A 21,056-nucleotide genomic window follows, 5' to 3' on the forward strand; every position below is an offset into this window, starting at 1 on the left:
ATATCTTGGATACCAAACTCGCACAGAATGCGGACTTGTGTGTCGCCGAGAGTCTGGCCTGTGTGTGACTGATAGAGAAGATCAATCAGCCGCTTGCCCAACGTCAGATTGGGCTGGATCTCAAAAGGTGCGTACCTTCGGCACCTCGATAACATCGAGCACCAAGCTGATCGGATCTCCGTTGTGTACAAAGTGCACTAGGATACCAACGAACGGGTGCCCATTGGGCGACGTCCAGCAGTCAGTTGAGATGCTGAGTTGGCCGTCATAGTTCTGGCCGCGCACAATCATATCGGGTAAGCTCGCATGGTATCTAACATCACAAGATACTCACTCACCCGCAGCATATGACTCAAGCGGTTGCGCGAGCACGCGAAGAGAGTCTTGACATCGCGCGCCACAGTTGTCGCCAAAGGGATCCAGTATCCGGGTTGTCCAGTCTTGAGCAGCGACCGGAGGCGTTCGTCGTTAACGATGTTGAACGGCCGGTAAGACTCTGCCATCCATCTCGCAAACTCGGCGCTGACAGCTACATTAGAGGCACCATTATAACAAGAAACAACGATGCAAGACTTACCGTACTTCCGTGCGGGTATGTTGACGATGTGAGTAAGTTACCGGTCCCTTCCCTTTGCGCTCGAAGAACGTGGTGATGTCACCGTTTTCAGACGCGTTCTTGACGAAGTGCTGGCGCACTTCGCCCGGTGTCATTCTGTTCTTGATAGTGTGATTGACTGCTTCTTCACCCCAGCAGACCCTCGCATGTCGGAACATATTCCCAGTCGAAGTTGCGTCGGCTGTGTTTAGAAACCTATTGATGAACTTTTTGTTACACTTACAGCCCTTCGCTCCACACTCGAAGATGTGAACACGGCGTCCGCCGACATCCACGATCTTGGGGATGGGTTTGAAGAACCCATAGATCGGGGAGTTCCAACCACGACCCATCATGGCGGCTGCATGGCAGCGTACATAACGATTACCAGTAAGTAAATGTTCATATATGCAAGACTGTGTACTTACCGAGCTGCTTGAGTCCGTCTTCATCATCTTCGAACCACGGCACACCATTCTTCCCCTTGGTGAAGGATTCGGCCGGAGTGCCAGAGTCTTTGCCCTCGTTGGAGTCTTCAGAATCATCGATGTCGATCACATCACGGTGCGTAGCCTCCTCCTCTTCCTCCGACAAACAGTACGGTGACTGATATCGTACCTTGCCCTTTGATGCGGCCTTCTTGCTCTTCTTCAGACTTTTTCCCAGCTTGTCTACACCTCGCGCCAAGCCGCCCGCGACCTTCCCACCACCATCCTCCACGACCTTCGCACTGGTCGCCGCAGCCTTCGCGCTGGTCGCCGTGGCCTTCGCGCTGGTCGCCGTGGCCTTCGCACCAGTTGCCACGACCTTCCCACTGCCCGCCGTGACCTTCCCGCTACCCGCCGTGACCTTCCCACCACCTGCTGCGACCTTCCCACCACCTGCCGCGACCTTCCCACCACCTGCCGCGACCTTCCCACCACCTGCCGCGACCTTCCCGCTGCCCCCTACGACCTTCCCACCACCCACTGCCTTCCCGCCACCTGCCAACTTCGCAATCTCAGTGGGGCGACCAGCAGGGGAGGAGGCGGCACCGCCAGGTGGAGTGGAGGAGGAGGACTGGGGCAGCGCAGTCGAAGCCTCCGAGATGTGAACAGGGCTCGCGTGGGCAGTGGAACTGGCTGGTGCTGGTCCCACACGAGCCTCAGCGGCAGAGCCAGGTGCAGGCCCCGGCGCGCGAGCGGCGGGCGCAGGCCCTGGCGCGCGAGCGGCGGGTGCAGGTCCCGCACGAGCCTCGGTGGTGGAGCCAGGACCAGGTGCCACGCGAGCAGCAGAGCTGGCCTCAGTTGTCGGTTTTGGGCGAGCACCTCCGTTGCCAAGAGGCTTTGTGCGTGCAGCAGATGCGTAGCTGACAGGCTTCTCGCTCGCACCGGCTGCACCAGGCTGTCATATTCGGTGAGTAATTTGCTGCAGTATTCAAGTAGTAGCCCGACAACTTACAACCATTCCCTCAGACTCAAGCATCTTCTGGGCCCTGTCTGAGAGCGTGCGGACTCGTTTTCCTGAGATCTCCCCCTCTGGCGCAGAGGGAGAGGCAGCTTGCTTGAGCGTCGGAGCAGGATGCCGGGGGTCGGACTCGGATACGGACATGAAGTGCAAGAAGAGGATATTCTGGGCGGCGGGCGGGGAGGTGGGGTGCTCAGGATAGCAAGCGGAGGATGGCGGATTGGGGTTTGTGATTATGTAATTGTAGAACTGTACAGTTGGTGGCGCTAGCCACCCCCTGTCGTGCTGATGGTAGTGACGGGAACGGCCCGAAGCACCCAGATGGCAGCGTTCAGTACAGCGTGACATAGCCGCCGGGTCACCCGCGGGTTACCCGGCTAGTGCGTGGGTCATGAGGCCGTGACCTGGACCCGGACCCAGCACACCCATACCCGGGACCCGTGAGGGTTGGCCGTACCCGGGGTGATCACTAGACGGGTGTACATGGCTCTGTACAGCGAACTACCCTTCGGCCCAGCGGGGATCCTCCCAGATTCCATCCTCAAATTGCTTTCAAGTAGGACGACGTACCTCGAGCCTGCCGATCTGGCCCCGCTCCAATGGCTCCATCGGGATGTTCACGGTGCGGAGGTCCTTCAGATCTTGCACAGTCTTGATCAAAAGAGAGCCTTGACTATTCTTCATGCGGAGGCGGAGGCGGAGGAAGAGAGGTTGCGTATTCTGGAGGAGAAGGCGCGGGCCAAGGCGGAAGAGGAGGAGCGGAAGCGTGTGGAGAGAGAGGAGAAGGAGCAGAAGAAGGCGGAGGAGCGGGCTCGCAAACAGGCTGAGAGGGAGGCGAGGGCAGTGGAGAGGAAGTGGGTTCAGGATGAGAGGGCAGAGAGGATTGCGCGCGAAAAGGCAGAGAAGGAAGCGAGGAAGCAGACAGGGAAGTTGCGCAAACGGGCGCTCGACGGCGATAAGGAGAACGCCAGCCTGGCGGTGTCTATCGCGCCGGCGTTTGTCGTCTCCCTCTCTTTCTCCCTCCACCACTCCTCCTCCCGCTCCTCCCGTTCCTCCTCCTGGCCCTCAACCACGTCCCAGGCCTCGGCATAAGAAGACTGCCCAGGCCATTGATTCGACGAGCTCGGCAGCAGCATCAACAAGCGCAGCCGCTGATGCGGCTCCTCTCCACCCTCTGCCGCCACCACCCTCCGGGATCCCGCCGTTTGGGTACGTTTCGCAGCCAGGAGGCGCAAGCCTCGGATGTTTTGGAGTTTTAGATCTTGGTCTAGGTGAGCTTCTACTGTTTTGGTGCCCGGTCTCTGCTTACTCATGGCTCTTGTGTTAGGCTCGCTCTGATCTCATTCGGCCGACGGGATGAGCGAATGAAGTTCGCACCATACGAGCGTGTCGAGCTCATGCTCGACCATGCCCTGTAAGCGGTCTCTCCGTCTCCCGTCGTCTTCCGCCGAGCCTGACCCTGAGCGCAGGCGGTGGCGTATCCGTGCGCACCCACGAGCCAGGGCAACACCTCCGACATCACCCCCGTCTCCCGTCGCGTCGCATCGCCAAGCCCCAGCCAGTCCGGCTACCGCGTCGTCGCGCCCAACGTGCACGCGTCCTTGTCTTCGAACACTGCAGCTGCGTCAACCACGCTGTCGGGCCCCGCGACGTCGCTCCTGCTCTGGAAGCCGTTCAAGTGCCCGAGGCCAAACCGCAACAAGTTGTACAAGCAGGCGAACGGCCTTGTACTACATGAGGCACGGCTCGTGCAACTTCGCGCCGCCGAAGGACCTCAAGGACCTGCTCGACGGTGGCCACGCTGCCCTTGTCGTTCTCCGCACCAAATCCGGTTGCTCGGACGTGCCGCCGATGCGCGCGATGGCATGTAGCGACAAGCTCGCCACGTGAGGCGTGCTCGGAGTGCAGGGCGCGCTCACCTCGCGGGTGCTCGCACCTGCATACGTCGCGCGTGTTGTCCCCAGGGAGGCAATGGTGCGTGAGGACTGACGCTCTGCGAGGATTCTCTTTGCTGACCCGACTCCAGCTCCCCTTCGACGCTGTACCCGCGCTTGACGCTCGTCTTGTTTCTGACGATGCGGGATGGATTTTAGGTACAGTTGTGCTTTGGTAGAACATGTGTACTACTGCGTCATCTCTGGGTTCGACTCGGCCACTCGTGGATCATCTTTCATAGCGTAGATCTCCTCTGCAGATCTCTTCACCGACCGTCCGTCCCACCAGGTATCTACGTGCTTGTCCGAATTGAGAGAGTCCGCGCCCGCTGTCATCAGATCCGTGGCGATGTCAAGTGCGCTTTTGGGTTTCCGACCCGGTTCGTGGTTGTGTAGGCCTGACGTGATGTACATCTTCACGAGCTTCTGTACGTCGGCCTCCTTGGAGGGAGTTCCGTGTCGGGTGCCTCGTGCTTGAATGGTTGAAAACTGGTCACGGATGTGTGCCTTGACAGCTCGGAGTAGAGGGATTGCAGGAGAGACCTTCTGAATGTACTCGAAGTTGGCACCAGGCCCGAACGATCTCTACGTGACCTTGATGTCCCGGATGTTCTGTTCTTGGCCAAGATCGACAGGCAGGAAGCCGTTCCGCTTTCCACTGCGATTGATAAGCCAGCAGTGGTGCTTAACGTAATCCCTGTGTGCTTTGATCAATGTGTGCCCTCATTGAAATTGGTCCAGGTGATGTACATACCGAAATGGGGCAGGCCATTCACGGTGGAGCTTCTGCAGGAGCTCGAGTACCTCAATGACATACTTGTGGTTATGCCCACCAGCAAAGCGTGTGAGCAGGATAGGCAAGAGGTCTTCCATGCGGCCAACATCGCCTTCACGGATTGCCTCACGGAGATCAAAGTAGGGGAGGGTATCCATCCCGAACATGATCATCTGCTCCTTGACCATGTCTCGATCTTCCATTCGAAACTTCTCCAGAGCACCACGAGTGACATTCTCAGAGTGCAACTTGTCCAACATTGTCAACAGCTCGTCAGGAGAGAGCTGTTTGAGCTCAGTCAGGCTGTCGACCTGCCCAACTTCGCACCAAAGCGCCTGGAAGTGAGCTTCGCCAATATGCTAAAGTGCCTCGTCAAGGTTGTTCCAGAAGACTCCCTTTGTGTCTGCCTTCATGAGTCCTTTGCGAGCAAGGAGCTCAAAGCACTTGCGGAGCCCGACTCCAGCCGATGTGCCAAGATACTGCTTGTGAAGAGATGTCGCAACTGTCATGAGAGCGTGAAACCATCCAAAGTGAGGCTCTAGCCAATCCATACGCTCGAAAGAGTTGACGTCGCCATGGCGGATGCGGGCAAGGATGCGCATGCGCTCTACTGTGAGCTGGTCGCCAATCCAGGCGATGATACGCTTGACAGACTTAGTGCGCTTGTCGTCATCTTCCGATATCCCAAGCTGGACAAGCCACTCCTTCTCAAAGAGGCGGGTGGTCCCTGCGTATGTCGACTCATCCTGTTCAACCGTTTCGAGAAAGTGCTGTTCAACGATGCTGTCCTTACCGCAGGGAAGAAGATCGACAGGAGGGGGTGTGGCAGCACGAACAAGGTCGTTTCGGTGAGGGTAGTCTGTGAAAGTGGGGGAGTTGATAAGGAAGCGCAGGATCCACCATTTTGCCTGAGATTTGACACGCTTGAGGACCTCAGGTGATGTTCTGAAGACCGTGTCGAAGAGACTGAACCGCTGTTGAGAACCGGCTAACCAAGTGTTACGCATCAGCGTACGGATGTCTGGAAGGAGCCGAGCACGTTCAGGAAGGATCCAGATAGTTCCTGCGGTCGCGTTTATGAAATGGCTCTGGTTGTGAAGACGCTGAGAGAAAACGCGCATAGGAATGTTGACATTGTCGTGAGAGCCGAAGAACGGACACTCTTCAATGGCACGTAGTTGATGAGCTTTCGCAGTCGTGGCCATGGTCTTATATGCATTTGCAGTCCACTTGTGACACATTGTGATCTTGAAGAGATGAAGGGCGTTAAAGGAGCGAGCGGACAGACCGCAGGACTTGAGGTAAATGGACCAGAGCTGGGGGATGCGGGATACATGACTAGATCGGGAATAAGAGAGCATTGAAATGATCATGAGAACAACCTGCACGATGTAAGCGACATCCGAATATATGCAGCCTCAGTACGGGATGGATCTCACATGAAACCGGAATTTATTTTTGTTTTCACGAGTCTGCCGGGGGGTTAAGGCGAGACGATGGAGGAATGTCCACAGATGCGGGGCGGCGTCTTCAGACTGCAGTTCTTGCCCGATATCCTGAAAGTCGACGCTGGTGAGGCTCTCCTTAGAGAGAGGATCCGGCCGAGGGGAGAGGAGAGGGATGGCTTTCTTGAGTTCCTGATCGAATAGCGATGCGGCAGAGTCGAGGACAAAGTCGCGGACAGCAGGTGCTTGCTCCATTCGGGTGGGAGGATCCCACATCCGGGAGAGGACGCGGGCACACTGCGGACCATGGAAGAAATGACGACGTTCATCGCGAACCTTTGGATCGGAAACGCAGTCCTTGTTGCCCCAGAAAACCATGTCCATAAACATAGCAAGATTGAGGCCTTTCTCGGCCATTGTGTGTAGTACAGCGCGAACTTTCTCTACGACAGGCTCGGGATCTGTTTCGAGACGTGCAAGGAGCGCGGTAGTGGGATCGAACGTGAAAGGGGTGGGATTATGAGGGGTTGCGGGGCCGGGAGTTGAGTGTGACGGATGGGGAGGGGGAGGAGATCGTGGGGGAGACCAGAGGGGGCTATCAGAGGCGGTGTGCGGGCCAAACTGTGTATCTTCACCCCAGACAGCTACAAATCTCTCGTCTTCTACACAGAGGGTGTTCTCGTCTTCGTCTTCGACAGACACGCGCGGGGATGCAGGACGTACAGGGAACGGTCTGGGGTACTCAGCCAGTAGCGCGTCGAGTTCTTCATCATCTCCATCCGAGTCGGCTCCGATATCTGTCTCATACGAGTCGCGCGCTCCAAAGGCTTTGTCGTAGTCTTCATCCATGGAGGGAGATCGTCGCCGAGGGGCACGTGTGGTGGAAGCAGGTGGGGTACGAGGTCGAGAGGACACAATCAGGTGCGGGGAGAGATTATCGCGGCGGCGCCAGATGAGTTGTGCGCTATCGCCGGCATCGAACGCGGTGAGGCAGCGAGGTCACGGGAGGTCACGGTGCTACCAGAACGGGACCTCGGAGGAAATCGGAGTGACCGCCAAAGTCACGTATCTACATCCCGAGCCCGAAATGCACCAGACGCTCTACGAGCACACCCAATGCGCGCCTGCCCCGCCCGCGTGAGAGTTTCAGCTTTTGCACGGTTCTCATTCTCTCCCGATTCAGTCTTCCCCTTCCCAATTTGGTATACCCTCCCCTTCCTATTATATAATCACCGTATAGGGGCAGGCGTGTGTTGGGTGTACTCGTAGAGCGTCTGGGAACGAGACTACAGGTGGCCCAGCACTGCGCTTGCGTCTCCTCAAGCGCCGTCCAGTACTCGTACGACCACTCCGATGGCTGTTCCGGCGCGGACCAGGGCGTCGCCGGCGCCACGGAGAGGCTCGTGGCGAGCCGCTGCGAGCGCTGGAGGAGGAAGACGGCGCGCGCGCAGAGGAGCGCGGTGTGGGTCCGGAAGAGCGCGGGGTGCATGACCTGGGTTTGGCGCGGGCGGTCAGCTCGGCGCGGCGGGGCACGGCGGGGGCTTACCTGGACCGAGAAAGACTCGTCCTCTTCTCTGGAGCGCAGGTGGAGGGGGGCGCCATACACCATGTTCAGGCTCAGCGCGTGGTACCAGAATCCGCTGAGCGCGCACACGGTCGCTTCGTGCCCTTCTACCTCCTCCGAGTCCAGGATGAGCGGGTCCCAGATCTTGATGTCGGACGTCGTGAAGCGTATGTCGTGGCGATGGACGAGCTCGTTCGCGAGTGCTAGATTTTCCATGGCCTGCATGGGCTGAAAGCGGATCGTGAAGTAGAGGACGAGGGCGGTGTACACCGGGAGCCTGACGACATCAGCAAAAGCGCGGACGCCTTAGGATTGGGTTGCAAGCGCCATAATCCTTGGGATGTCTGGGATGCGAGGTAAGGGGTGTGCCTTGTTGGGAACACCATCTGACAGCCACGGCGTGATAAGGATCCGCTTGTGTTAGTCCTGGGATATGCGGGATCTCATTGTAATTCAAGTAGGTTCGGTAGGATACATGCGAGCATCCTGAACAATGTACTGTATCCCCGATATCTCAATTGATTCCCGTCCTCTCAGTGATTGTGATGGGCTCACCCGGAACGAGGGGTCCCAGGAATCCCGCCAGCGCTCAGGGTGGTACCGGTTCAAATCGCGCGCACATATAGATGAGTAGGGACGAGGATTGTAGATTGACAACAGACGAGTACAACAGAGACACAAGTAAATAATTTTCGGACGTTGTTGCAGGGACACGAAGCAGAACGCATGCTAGCGGACACCCTTCCAGCCACCATGTGTTGAGACATTGGCGGCGACTTGACCATGAAGAACTAGATGGGCCCGGAGGTTGACCTATCGTCCTCATGCGCGACGAGCTGCTGCACGAACTGAGCCTTGATGAGTTCCGCCTCGTTGGCGAAACCATTGGCGCGCTTCAAAGCAGGCGTGGCAGAGCTCCCCTGGTCGAAGCTTGTTTGGCTGCCGTACACCTTCCTGTTGAGAGCGTGAGCACGATATGACGTGGCCGATCAATGTGGGCAAGTACCTCTGCCAGAACGCGAGCTTCTGAGCACCTAAGACGGTCTGGGGGTCGAGTATATCGACAATGAGATCGTAGAATGCCTTTCCACTGAAAGCGCCCTGCAGGTCGCACCAAACTGCTGTGTCGCTGAGAGCGAAACGCACCTATTGAAAAGGAGCGTGAGCAAGCAGTTCCAAGATTCAGTTGAGATTCACTCACCATGGTAGCAATGTACGCAATCCTCTCGCGAGTCACGGAAGAAAGGCCATATTCCCTGGAGATGGACGCGCGTCCCTTTCCAGTGATGGCAGGGGGCCCGAAAGCGGTTTGATGTCCAGTGAAGAGAGAGCGATACACCTGGCGTGATGAAGTGAAATTAGCAAGGGTCGTCGCGCAAGGAATGATATCTGAGGGCTCACACCAATGAGCAACTCGCTCTCGAAGAATCCTTGAACACGGTTGTCGGGGTTGTACGGCGTGTCTTCGCTATATACCATGGTAGGCCACGAGTTAGCGTCAATGGTCGTCAGGCCGAGCTGGACCTGGGTACAGAAGCTGTCCCGGGCGACATCATTGTATGGTTTGAAGGGTGCGATCAGAACTATAGTGTGTACTCACTGGTTTGGCTCCCTCTCAAACTCCTTGAGTCTCTCTCGGGGAGTGAGAAGGCGTGCTGTCCAGAGCGAATTGAAGCCCAGCTGCCCCTTACTCTGCTTCCCCGTTGGCTCCGGAGAAACGACGAGGGGGTCTTCACCAGGTGTGCGGATGGTCCAGGATCTGACAAAGTGGCGTAAGGATTCCTTGACTTTACCTAGGTCCGCGATCTGGCTTTGTCCCGCATGCTTTTGAACCTGACGTACTCGGGTTTATGAGCAATGCCCACGTGCGAATAGTAGATTGAGACGAACAAACGTGGCAAAATGAATGACAGCTTGAGGGACTGAGACCAGCACATTGACGATCTCCCACATGAACGGCATGTTGTTGGCAAATGCCTCGAAGATGTCCATGATCCAGATGGGATCGATGGGTGGACTGCATGACAACGTAGTAAGCATCGGCCTAAACGAGATAGAGCAACTTACGTGGACTTGACCATGACTTTTAGAAGGGCGGCCCACTTCGCATTGTCGTCCTTGGTCACGGCTATCTTGCAGCCATAGCTCATGACCTCGATGACGTTGATGAAGGGGCTGTGGTTGCGTGGGATCATGCGCGCGAAATGGTGGACCCTAGCGGTGTCCGTGTGCTTGTTCGCATCGCTTCAGCACAGAGTACGGGATGAGAACCATTCTACGCCCACGTGAAATGAAGAGACGTACCTGGGTGTCCAGTGTGGGTCCGTCATGTCCGCTATCATGCGGTCGCACCTGAGCCTGACCGGGTCGATAGTGATGCTGAGTGCTTGAGCTGTCGGGACCGGGACCGGGAAATTGCTGGTGGTGACCATGGTGGAAGCCATAGTGGCGGTGAGGGGAGAGGCTATTATCCCGCCAGGAGCGAGAGTAACAGGTGCAGAGGTCGGGGCACTCACTCCGGCACCAGGAATGAATGGGATGAGCGCGGTGCTGGCATGAGGAGGCGGAGGCACAGAGAGGTGGGGGCTGGGTGTCGCGTCGTTGTGATCTGACGAGTCGTCCTGTCGACTCGGATGAGGGCTAGCGGACCGGGTCCGTGCGCTTTGATGGTGGCTGCGGCTGCGGGTGCGACGGCGATGGCTACGACTCGAGCGGCCGTGACGTTCGTATGAACAATCTCGGCTGTACGACCGACGGCGACTGTGCGAACGATGCCAGCCCTCGTTCGAACGTCCACGGCTGGTGTTCGAACGATGCCGGTCGTAGTGATCCGAGTGACGGCTCCGTCCACGTTCTTCGCGCCGCCGTGGGGCAGAGCTGTCTGGCCTGTAGGGAGATATGTGGTTGGTAGGAGGGATGATCTATGAGATGTGGGAGAACACTCACATTGACGGTATGTCTTGGGAGTGTTGTGATGAAGGCATGGGCAAAATGTGAGAGTGGAGATGAAGATTGAAGGTTTGTGGGCACTCACCAGCACGTCAGTGGGGGTCCACGGTTTTATGCCCTCCAACTTCCAGAGCTGCGGGTGCCGCGCGGACGCACGCGAAACGAGCTGTTCGGGTGTAATTTTGCTCCTGGTTTGTTGGGCTGGACAAAGATGGGCGTAGGCAAGGAGGAGGACTGATCAGAGCATGCGCGCGCCCGGCTGGGAGGACGGCTGATCAGAGAGCGTGCGCGCGCCCGGCTGGCAGGGCGGCTGATTAGAGAGCGTGCACGGCCTGTGCACATGGCACGTGAGACACGGCACGCGTCGCGGCTCCGTCGAGTTGCAGTTAGGGATCACCAAGGGTGCGGGTGACCCGCACGGGTTCACGGGTGCGGGTGCGGTCTACAGGACCCGTGTACCCTTGGCACCCGTGGGGCTACTGAACGCCACAGTTGGGCGGCTGCAGCACCCGAGGCTGAGGCGCCGGGCCGAACGCCACCAGCTATACAGTTCCTGATGGGAGGCTGAACGCTGGATGCGTGTGAGGCGACTGGACACTGTGTATGACACTCTGCTCCGGCTCCCGATCTCACTCTACTCGCAATTCTCCACTGCTGAGTCGCCTTCTCCATAACCTGCCATGTCTTCTCCCACTCGTAATCCTCCATCGGGTAAGAAAAGAGCAGCGTCTCCAGCAGGTGAGGTCCTGCCCGATGGCCTGAAGCGTGCCCGGCTTCCTTCAAAGCGCCTCAAAGAGTCAAAAGAGGGCGAGGCAATAGAAGCGTCAACAGGGCTCACCTCTGAAGGCTCGAAGCCTAAGACAGGTATGGATCTCGCTATACCGTCGCTGTTAAAACCTTCTTATTTGCCTGAAGTGGATGAGAAGGCCACAAAAAATGTCAACGAGTCGTCGGGAACATCTGTCACAACTGAGGCCTTACCTGCGAACACCGTGTTCATTCCGAGCATTGGCCCCGCTCGCATCGCGGGTGGAAAACGTGTCCCAGCAGCTCGTGCAAAGGTCAGGACGAAGCACTTGAAGGACTCGGCCGCACGCACCGGGACGGACACCGCGGCCACGCGCGCTGCGGTGGACACTTCGGCCACGCGCGCTGCAACCGACTTGGCCCCACAAGCACGCGCCGCGATGAACTCGACCACGCGCGCTGCGGTGGACAGTTCGACTGCGCGTGCTGCAGCCGCCTCGGCCCCACAAGCACGCGCCATGACGAGCTCAACCACGCGCGCTGTGACGGACGATTCGGCCACGCGCAAGGCTGCAACCAACTCGGCCGCACGAGGACGCGCCGTGACGAACTCAACCACACGTGCCGCGGGGAACCCAACCACACGCGCATGTGACGTGATGGAGGTATCGGACGACAATGACGATGATGACCCTAGCGGCGAGAAAGCGCTTGGTGAGCTCCACGCCACAGCACTGATATGACGAGTTTGGTTAACAACTGCCACACAGACAAGGCAATGATGAAGTGGAGTGTCGTGGAACGGACTCTGGACTCGCCCTACGTATTATTTTTCGTCTTTTCCTTGCCTTTTCTCTGCCTGCTACTATATTGGAAGGTTGTTCCCGCGCTTAAGCGCCCGTATCGCGGACTCTCTTAGCACTTGCACTTCGTGTCCTAGCCCTCATCTCGACCTCTTGGTCTTTGTGGGCTAGGTGAGTATCTCGATTGCCTGTATGTATGTAGAGCTATGTTAACTTGGTCTTTGTGGGCTAGACATCCCTCGTGTGACTCTAGTTTGCGTCTGCTTTGCGCCTAGTGCCGGCAACGCCTCTGCACCACTACATCGAGGTCATCCAACCCCCATCTACACCCATCCACCCCTCCCTCTCCTCCGATTGGCGTTCGCGGCCCGCTCCCGCGTCATTAGGTCGAGATCTAACCAGTGAGTGCTGGCATCAAAGCATCGGATCGCCCCCGCTCGCGCAAGCATCGTCCCCACCCTGTGCCACTCGCCCCGCTCTTCCCCTACCCTGCATACCTGCCGGAGTTATAAGGCTCTGAGCGTATCGCAGTCTCCCTGGGTCTGTTGAGCTCGAGTATCACACTCTGAGAACACTACCCCGCTCCCGGCCGACGACTCTATCCGCGCAGTTGGTCATCCCGACTGATTGGCTGCCCGGAAGCCTCAATAGGTGTTCACGTCCCCGGAGCGTATCCTGGTTCCTAGAGCACGGTGGCTTGCGCAGGTCATCAGCACGCGGTTGACACTGAAGACAACCGGCACGTCCACATCGTCCGCAACGAGCGAAACGACCTCCTCTGGCGAGAGTGCGACGACCAACCGTGTCCTCATATCCGTACCCCTGTCACCTACACGACCCGCAGGGCTAGATTCGACGAGACCCACACTCCTATCCCACCCCTAGTCATGGATGCCCAGCAGTTTCAGGCCCTCATGCAGGCCCTCACCGCGAACCAGCAGCAGTTGGTTGCCGGACAGGCCAACCTTACGCAGGCGGTGACAAATCTGGCAACCGCGTTCCAGAACCTGTCCACCACCCTTCCCCAAGCTATGACGAATGCGACGGTGGCTTCGAACGTCAACACCCAAGCCACGAAGGACGCGACAAAGGTCGCGAACAAGCCCCAGCCGTACAACGGCAAGACCAGTTCGGATGCACGCCGCTTCGTAGCATCCTTCCAAGTCTACGCGATGCAGATGGGTGGCCATCTGAACACTGCCAACGCCACGGGCGGCTTCGATCGCGACGACGCGAAGTGGATCAAGTCGGCTCTAACTCTCCTCACCGATGACGCTGCGATCTGGGCTACCCCCTACCTGGAAACGATCGGTAACGGGCTGGCCGTGTTCAACAACGACTGGACGACCTTCAGAGCGGCATTCAAAACGCGATTCGAGACGGCCGACGAGGCAGTCGACGCGAAGGCAGCCCTGCAGGCTCTTCACCAGCGTAGCCTCTCCGTCGTCGAGTACTACGCGCGGTTCAATGAGCTCGCGGACAGGACAGGCTACAGCCAGACCGACCTCCGCGACAGGTTCTACGAGCACCTCTCCTCGGAGATCAAAGACGAGTTGGTGCATACTGCTCGCAACACTGCTGCGCTCCCCGACCTCGTTCAGGTCGCTACGGACCTCGACATGCGCATTCGCACGCGCAAGGCTGAGCGTGCGCGCGAACAGGGCAAGTCTGTTGCGACCCCGACTGTCCCTCGTACCGCCACCGGGCAGTTCGCATCCGTGGCAACTCCCTCGACCATGCGCACCTCCCGCGACCCCGACGCGATGGACATTGATGCTGCCAAGCTGAGCGAGTTCAGGCGGTCGATGAACGGCAGGTGCTGGGGCTGTGGTGCGACCGACCACCAGAAGAAGGACGGCAACCACTCGAACGAGACTTGTCGCTGGTGCGGAGGCCGTGGCCATCGCGAGAGCGTTTGCCAGAGCAAGGCACTGGGCAGGCCACGCTTGGGCGGTCAGCAGCGCGTTGCAGCTACCACCGAGGACAGCCCGGTCGCGTCGACCTCAACGGCGAACTCCAATGTGCAGGGGATCAACGCAATCCTCGAGCAGATGCAGCAGATGACGGAGCAGCAGAAGATCCTCCGTGGCGAGCTTGAACTGCTCCAAAAGTCTTTTCCGAACGGGCCCGCTTAAGAGCTGCGGCAGCGGCGCCCCCACCCAAGGTCTCTTCTTCTTCTTTCCCTGAACCTGTACCTAGCGCGTACGATACCGTAGATAGCTGTACTATACCTGAAGCAAATCGATCCGGTTCGCATTTTCGCACTAGCGTGATAGTAAAAGGAAACGATAAGAGTGTTAAGACCGCAGCAATGATTGACTCTGGTGCGACTTCGCTTTTTGTTAGTAAAAGGTTCATAGATAGGCATGGTATTTCGGTGCACCCGTTGTTCAAGGAGATCACAGTGCACAATATCGACGGTACAAAGAACAAAGCAGGCAGTATTACGCATTTCACAAGGCTTACGTTAGGTATGGGTACATATAGCGAGCGTCTCGATTTCTTAGTTACAGATCTGGGACCAGAGGACATGATTCTTGGCTTGCCTTGGTTACGTACGGTGAATCCGGAGATAGACTGGGAGAAGGGAGAGATGCGGATTGAGACGGACGAGGAGGAGGAGGAACGGCCTGCGTTCGAGCGTATCAACGCGAACCGGGCACAGCGACGGAAGTGGCAGAAGGCAGGAGTGTTGGAGGATGCGAGGGAGGAGGTGTGGTGTGCGGCAGGCTACACCTATTCGACGCAGCTGGCAGAGGCTGCCAACAAGGGGAAACCTCAGAAGACGTTCGAGGAGATGGTCCCGGAGGAGTATCGACGCCACGCTAAGGTGTTCTCCGAGGTCGAATCAGAGCGTCTCCCTGAGTCGAAACCTTACGACCAGCGATCGACCTCAAGCCTGATGCGCCTGAGTCGATCCGCTCCAAGGTTTTCCCCATGCCTCTGAACGAGCAGGAGGAGCTTGATCGGTTCCTGGAGGACAACATGCGCAAGGGATACATCACACCCTCTAAGTCCCCCATGGCGTCTCCAGTCTTCTTTGTCAAGAAGAAGGACGGGAAGCTCCGGTTAGTACAGGACTACCGGAAGCTGAACGACGTCACTGTCAAGAACCGCTATCCGCTTCCTCTCGCCTCAGACATTGTGAACCGGCTGCGAGAAGCGAAGTACTTCACCAAGTTCGACGTGCGCTGGGGTACCACAACGTCCGGATCAAGGAGGGTGACGAATGGAAGGCTGCCTTCGTCACTAACCGAGGGTTGTTCGAACCCAAGGTTATGTTCTTCGGGCTCACCAATTCGCCGGCCACCTTCCAAGCGCTGATGAATTCGATCTTCGCGGATCTCATTGCGCAGGGCAAGGTAGCGGTGTACCTGGACGACATCCTCATCTTCACGGACACCCTAGAGGAGCACCGTCGACTGGTTCACGAAGTACTTCAGCGGTTGGAGGAGCACGACCTCTACCTGCGCCCTGAGAAGTGCGAGTTGAGCGGGAGGAGGTGGAGTACCTGGGGCTGGTGATCCGTCAGGGCTCGGTCAGCATGGACCCGGTGAAGGTCAAAGCCGTGCGCGACTGGCCAGATCCTCGTAACCTGCGAGATCTGCGCGGTTTCCTTGGATTTGCCAACTTCTATCGTCGCTTCATCAAGGACTTTGCTAGGCTGGCTCGTCCCTTGAACGACTTGACGAAGAAGGACGTCGCGTGGACATGGGAGTTCGCGCAGCGTCAGGCATTCCGCGCGCTCAAGGACGCCTTCATCAGCGAACCGGTTCTCGCTACATGGGCACCAGATCGACCCACCAGACTCGAGGTGGACGCTTCTGGATTCGCAACCGGTGGTGTTCTGCTCCAGAAGCTCCCCGATGGCCTATGGCACCCGATCGCGTTCCGCTCAGAGTCCATGTCGGATGCAGAGCGCAATTACGAGATCTACGACCGAGAGCTCTTGGGGATCATCCGAGCATTGGAGGACTGGCGCCACTACCTTGAGGGCCTTCCAGATCCCTTTGAGATCATCACGGATCATCGGAACCTCGAGTACTGGCGTACTGCTCAGCATCTCTCACGGCGGCAAGCGCGATGGTCAATCTGGTTGGCACGCTTCGACTTCGTCCTCACCCACAAGCCTGGGAAGACGAACACGCAGGCAGATCCTCTCTCGCGTCTCCCCACTCATCAGGTCACGGACGCGGAGGACAACCAGGAGCAGGTCGTACTCAAGCCAGAACGGTTCGCTCAGCTAGCTGCAACCATCTGCAGCGACACCGATCTGCTCGAGCAACGCATCCGTGAGTGCACCAAGCGCGAAGTGGAGGTTAGAAGCGGGCTTGCAGCGCCGCCTCGCAGGATGGCAAGTGGAGTAGCCGAGTGGGAAGAGCACGGGGGCCTGGTGTATCATGAAGGTCGCCTATACGTGCCGGCCGACCCAGAGCTTAGACGAGAGGTTCTTCGGCGATGCCACGACTCGGTCACAGCTGGACACCCTGGACGCAGCAGCACCCTTGAGCTTGTCAGTCGACACTACTGGTGGCCTGGGATGGCGCTCTTCGTGGCCAAGTACGTCGCAGGCTGCGAGCGCTGTCAGCGCTACAAGCCAGCTCCACATCCACGCTCCACCCTGCATCCGCACGACGTCCCTGAGGCCCCCTGGAAGGTGGTGGGAGTAGACCTGGTCACTGGGCTCCCAGAGTGCGAAGGGTTCAACGCCATCGCGGTGTACGTCGACCACTACAGCAAACAGTGTCACGTCCTCCCCACACGCGACAGTGTCGACGCTGCTGGCATTGCAGACCTGCATTACCGGAGATCTTTCGCTTACATGGTGTCCCTCGGAAGATTGTGTCAGACCGTGGTCCCCAGTTCGCCGCCCGCGTAATGCACGAACTCTACGGCAAGCTCGGCATTGAACATGCACTCACCACCGCGTACCACCCTCAGTCTAACGGACAGACCGAGCGAACGAACCAGGAAGTAGAGCAGCACTTGCGCCTGTTCGTACGCAAACGGCAAGACGACTGGGTACGCTATCTGCCAACTGCCGAGTTCGCGCTGAACAGCCGAATCCACTCTGCGCACAACCACACGCCCTTCGAGGTCATGTACGGGTACAAGCCAGACTTCACGGTACCAGTGGGAACAGAGACTCGCTTCCCTCATCTCGAGGATCGTCTAGAGGGCATGCGCCAAGCACAGAAGGACATTGAATCAGTGCTGCGCGCAGGCAAGGCGAAGATGAAGGTTCACTTCGCAGAGGAACACCCTCGTGATCGGAAGGCATTCGAAGTCGGAGACAAGGTCTGGCTTAGCGCAAAAGACATCAGTGTGCACCAGGCAACGCGCAAGCTTGGTGTCCGGCAGCTGGGACCCTACAAGGTGGTCGAACGCGTGGGTGACCTAGCCTATCGTCTCGAACTCCCACCCACGCTCAAGATCCACCCGGTCGTACATGTGGATCGGCTGTCCAAGTATGGAGGGAACGAGGTGAACGGGCGACGAGCACCACCACCAGAGCCGGTGGAAGTGGACGGAGAGGAAGAGTACGAGGTGGAGAGGATTCTGGACAGTCGGTTCTTCAACCGCCGGCTTCAGTTCCAGGTGCGGTGGAAGGGATACGGAGAGGGGACGACTCGTGGGAACCAGCGGCGAATGTCGCCAATGCCCCAGAGAAGGTCGCAGAGTTCTACGAGCGCAATCCCAACGCGCCTCGCAAGATATCTGCGACTCTATTCGCCGCGCTGCCGTGGAGGAGGGTTGAGCACCCTGAGCACGCAGAAACGGAGAAGGAAGACTGGCAGGAGGGGAGGATCATGTCCATCCGGGACGGATGGGTTTTAGGAGGGGGGTAATGTCGTGGAACGGACTCTGGACTCGCCCTACGTATTATTTTTCGTCTTTTCTTTGCCTTTTCTCTGCCTGCTACTATATTGGAAGGTTGTTCCCGCGCTTAAGCGCCCGTATCGCGGACTCTCTTAGCACTTGCACTTCGTGTCCTAGCCCTCATCTCGACCTCTTGGTCTTTGTGGGCTAGGTGAGTATCTCGATTGCCTGTATGTATGTAGAGCTATGTTAACTTGGTCTTTGTGGGCTAGACATCCCTCGTGTGACTCTAGTTTGCGTCTGCTTTGCGCCTAGTGCCGGCAACGCCTCTGCACCACTACATCGAGGTCATCCAACCTCCATCTACACCCATCCACCCCTCCCTCTCCTCCGATTGGCGTTCGCGGCCCGCTCCCGCGTCATGGAGCTCACCGTATTACGCCTTCTTCGAGAAGCGTCCCCGCATTGATGACTCACTGCCGGGGAAGCGTTGCTACGTCTTCACGTGTCTCATGAAGGGAAAGGGTTGCAAGACGTCGGAAAAGCGTCGCTATCTTCAGACGGGTGACTCGTCGTCTACGAGTGGGCTCAAGAAGCACGCCATCTCGTGCTGGGGGCAGGAAGCAGTCGACAACCTCGTCGCTGCACAGCTCCCGGTTGACGATGCGCGCCAGAAGCTATTGAAGACGAAGCCGCGGAGCGGTGACATCAGTGTCATATTCGAGCGCGCGGACGGTGCAAAGGGACCGGTGACGTACTCCAACCGGCAGCACACGAATATGGAAGTTCGGTGCGGAGTAACTTGTTGGCTTTCTTGATGTTGGTGCTGATGAACGGTTTTCATGTAGTGTTTTGATAGCGCGCTGGGTCGCAGAGTCGTCAAGGCCTTACAACATCGTCAAAGATCGCCATCTGCTCACCCTGTTGAAGACCGGTCGTCCAAACTACCAAGTTCCATCAGCAAGCACCGTGGCACGTGACGTCAAGGCCGTATTTGCGGGATCGAGAGCGACTGTGCGGAAGCTACTCTGGGTAACATATCACTTGACTGCGGTATTCACATGGATATAGGCTCACCTTGTCCCCTTCCAGAACTACCCTGGACGTCTTAGCTTCTCAACAGACTGCTGGACGGCACCGAACGGGCGGCCGTACATGGCCGTTGTGGTCTATTTCATCCACAAGACGAAGCCAATCAGCATGTTGCTCGACGTCATAGAGATCACAGAGGTACATACCATTTACTATTGGTCACGCGGCACGCCGTCCCCGCAGCTAATCATCGTCACTGCGGCGCGACCGCGGCAGAGTCACACCGGTGCAACACTTGCTAGGGAGTTTGTCCGCATCCTACGCGAGTTTGGAATAGACGAAAAGGTGAGCAGTGGGTCCTCTCTCAACGACTAGAACATATGTTAACATACCGTGTTCACAGATCCTCGGAGTTGCGTGCAACAACACCTCGGCGAACATCAAGATGCTGGCACAGATTGAAGTCGAGCTCGACAACTTCTTGGCTAGTGTCGGACACGTTCGATGCTTTGGGCATGTAATTCAGCTTGTCAGCTTCGCGCTCTTGAAGCACTTCAACGGGCTGAAGAACACGAAGAAGTCGGACTCACTGATCGACGGTGAGGAGAGCAGTGATAACATCGCTGCTGTGTTGGCATCCGAGGACGAGGATTCGGTGGCAGAGGGAGATGTCGAGCTCAACGAAGAGAACCGCAGTCTTGATGGGGATGCGGAGATCTTGTATGGCGGGAACGAGGATGACTGGGTGGACGACGTGGGGAAGTTGACGGAGAAGGGGATGGAGGCGTTCCTCCAGAATGTCGCGCCTGTCCGGCAGACCCTAGCCAAGGTTGGCGTACGAACTATCATTTGTAGAGCATAAACTCACCTCGACCCTGTTTGCCCACAGCTTCGCAACATTGCCGTAAAGATCAAGGGGTCCCCGACCGTCTTGATGCCTGCGTGGAACAAGCTGTTAGCGCAACTCGGGCTCAAAGCACGGGTCATCCCTATCGACGTCCGCACTCGATGGAACTCTACACTCACCTTGGTTGATACAGCTGTTGAGATGCGCACACCCATCACGGTGTTCTGTGCATCGGACGAGGGGAGTGATGTGCTGGGTTCGTTTGCACTGACCCCGCACGAGTGGCTCATCGCAGAGCAGCTCGTCGACGCGCTGAAGGTGCGAACCTTGTTTTGGCAGCTGTACAGTTGATACTCACGGTCTGTCCACCGGCGGCTTTCATGCGCGTTTGTCGACTCCTGCGACATTCGCCTCACACTCCCGGGTCCCCTGCTTCTCTCTCTCTCTCTCTGCTTCATTGTTGGCACGCTAGATCTTCAAGGATGCCACTGAGTTCTTCTCTCGCGACACGCCCAACCTTGCCCACGTCATTCCGGTCATGGACAAGATCGACAAAGAGCTCACTGTCAAGAACCAGCCGGGCAGCTTGTTCCGGCCGAGGGTCCCGTACGACCCTGCTATCCGTGCCGTGTTCGGCTTCGCAAAGCAGATGCTCCACAAGTACTACAACCTCACCGACTCTGTTGAGGCGTACCGCATTGCTATGAGTGAGTGTCTTAGAATCTGTGGTACTTTGTTTGACTACAACGTGCTTTGTCAGTCCTCCACCCGACGTACAAGGACGACTACTTCGTGGCCCTGAAGTGGGACGAGGGTATGATCGAGACGGCCATTGAGCTCGTCCGGGACGAGTTCAACGTCTCGTACAATGCTCCTGACACCCATGCGGCTTCCAACTCGGAGGATCCCGTAGAATCGGACCGTCAGGCCAACAATACTGCACCGGTACGTCACCATTGGTTCGCTCTTCTTCTTGCTGTGTTACTCATGTCGCATTGTGCTCCCACAGAAGGACGGCCGGAGCAGCAAGAACATGTTCGATTCTGTGTCGTTCTTGCCCGAGGACTTCACCAAGTCTGCAGCCCCTAGTACCCGCGAC

General features: G+C 57.7%; 7 protein-coding genes across 7 annotated transcripts; 4 read left to right on the forward strand and 3 right to left on the reverse strand.

Annotated features, from left to right (window-relative positions):
- Positions 1-120: 120 nt before the first annotated feature.
- BXZ73DRAFT_50791 (uncharacterized protein) lies at positions 121-948 on the reverse strand (the record flags this gene model as incomplete). Its single annotated transcript, XM_048020506.1, has 3 exons — positions 121-273; positions 339-522; positions 578-948. 3 exons carry the CDS (start codon positions 946-948, stop codon positions 121-123), a joined length of 708 nt encoding a protein of 235 aa, XP_047875374.1.
- Positions 949-2,524: 1,576 nt separating this feature from the next.
- On the forward strand, positions 2,525-3,133 carry BXZ73DRAFT_79412 (uncharacterized protein; the record flags this gene model as incomplete). The annotated part of the gene is made up of 1 exon (XM_048023080.1): positions 2,525-3,133. The coding sequence occupies one exon, from the start codon at positions 2,525-2,527 to the stop codon at positions 3,131-3,133; it is 609 nt and encodes a 202-aa protein (XP_047875375.1).
- A 1,031-nt stretch (positions 3,134-4,164) lies between these two features.
- BXZ73DRAFT_91408 (uncharacterized protein) lies at positions 4,165-6,612 on the reverse strand (the record flags this gene model as incomplete). The annotated part of the gene is made up of 6 exons (XM_048025963.1): positions 4,165-4,560; positions 4,609-4,672; positions 4,730-5,109; positions 5,143-5,738; positions 5,766-6,132; positions 6,190-6,612. 6 exons carry the CDS (start codon positions 6,610-6,612, stop codon positions 4,165-4,167), a joined length of 2,226 nt encoding a protein of 741 aa, XP_047875376.1.
- Positions 6,613-7,264: 652 nt separating this feature from the next.
- On the reverse strand, positions 7,265-10,203 carry BXZ73DRAFT_103765 (uncharacterized protein; the record flags this gene model as incomplete). The annotated part of the gene is made up of 11 exons (XM_048015681.1): positions 7,265-7,319; positions 7,500-7,687; positions 7,742-8,036; positions 8,573-8,713; positions 8,766-8,905; positions 8,961-9,098; positions 9,161-9,296; positions 9,360-9,592; positions 9,650-9,776; positions 9,827-10,003; positions 10,064-10,203. The coding sequence occupies 11 exons, from the start codon at positions 10,201-10,203 to the stop codon at positions 7,265-7,267; spliced, it is 1,770 nt and encodes a 589-aa protein (XP_047875377.1).
- An 8,294-nt stretch (positions 10,204-18,497) lies between these two features.
- On the forward strand, positions 18,498-19,485 carry BXZ73DRAFT_50916 (uncharacterized protein; the record flags this gene model as incomplete). The annotated part of the gene is made up of 3 exons (XM_048020527.1): positions 18,498-18,882; positions 18,938-19,110; positions 19,171-19,485. Coding segments are annotated over 3 exons (873 nt in total), but the record flags the coding sequence as incomplete, so codon positions are not given.
- Positions 19,486-19,510: 25 nt separating this feature from the next.
- BXZ73DRAFT_34902 (uncharacterized protein) lies at positions 19,511-19,669 on the forward strand (the record flags this gene model as incomplete). Its single annotated transcript, XM_048017862.1, has 1 exon — positions 19,511-19,669. A coding segment is annotated over one exon (159 nt), but the record flags the coding sequence as incomplete, so codon positions are not given.
- A 183-nt stretch (positions 19,670-19,852) lies between these two features.
- Positions 19,853-20,824, forward strand: BXZ73DRAFT_30400 (uncharacterized protein; the record flags this gene model as incomplete). The annotated part of the gene is made up of 4 exons (XM_048017789.1): positions 19,853-19,939; positions 20,000-20,275; positions 20,619-20,664; positions 20,718-20,824. Coding segments are annotated over 4 exons (516 nt in total), but the record flags the coding sequence as incomplete, so codon positions are not given.
- Positions 20,825-21,056: the final 232 nt, after the last annotated feature.

The sequence above is a fragment of the Epithele typhae genome, assembly GCF_022376455.1.
Source record: "Epithele typhae strain CBS 203.58 chromosome Unknown BXZ73scaffold_44, whole genome shotgun sequence".
NCBI classification, from domain to species: Eukaryota; Fungi; Basidiomycota; class Agaricomycetes; order Polyporales; family Epitheliaceae; genus Epithele; species Epithele typhae.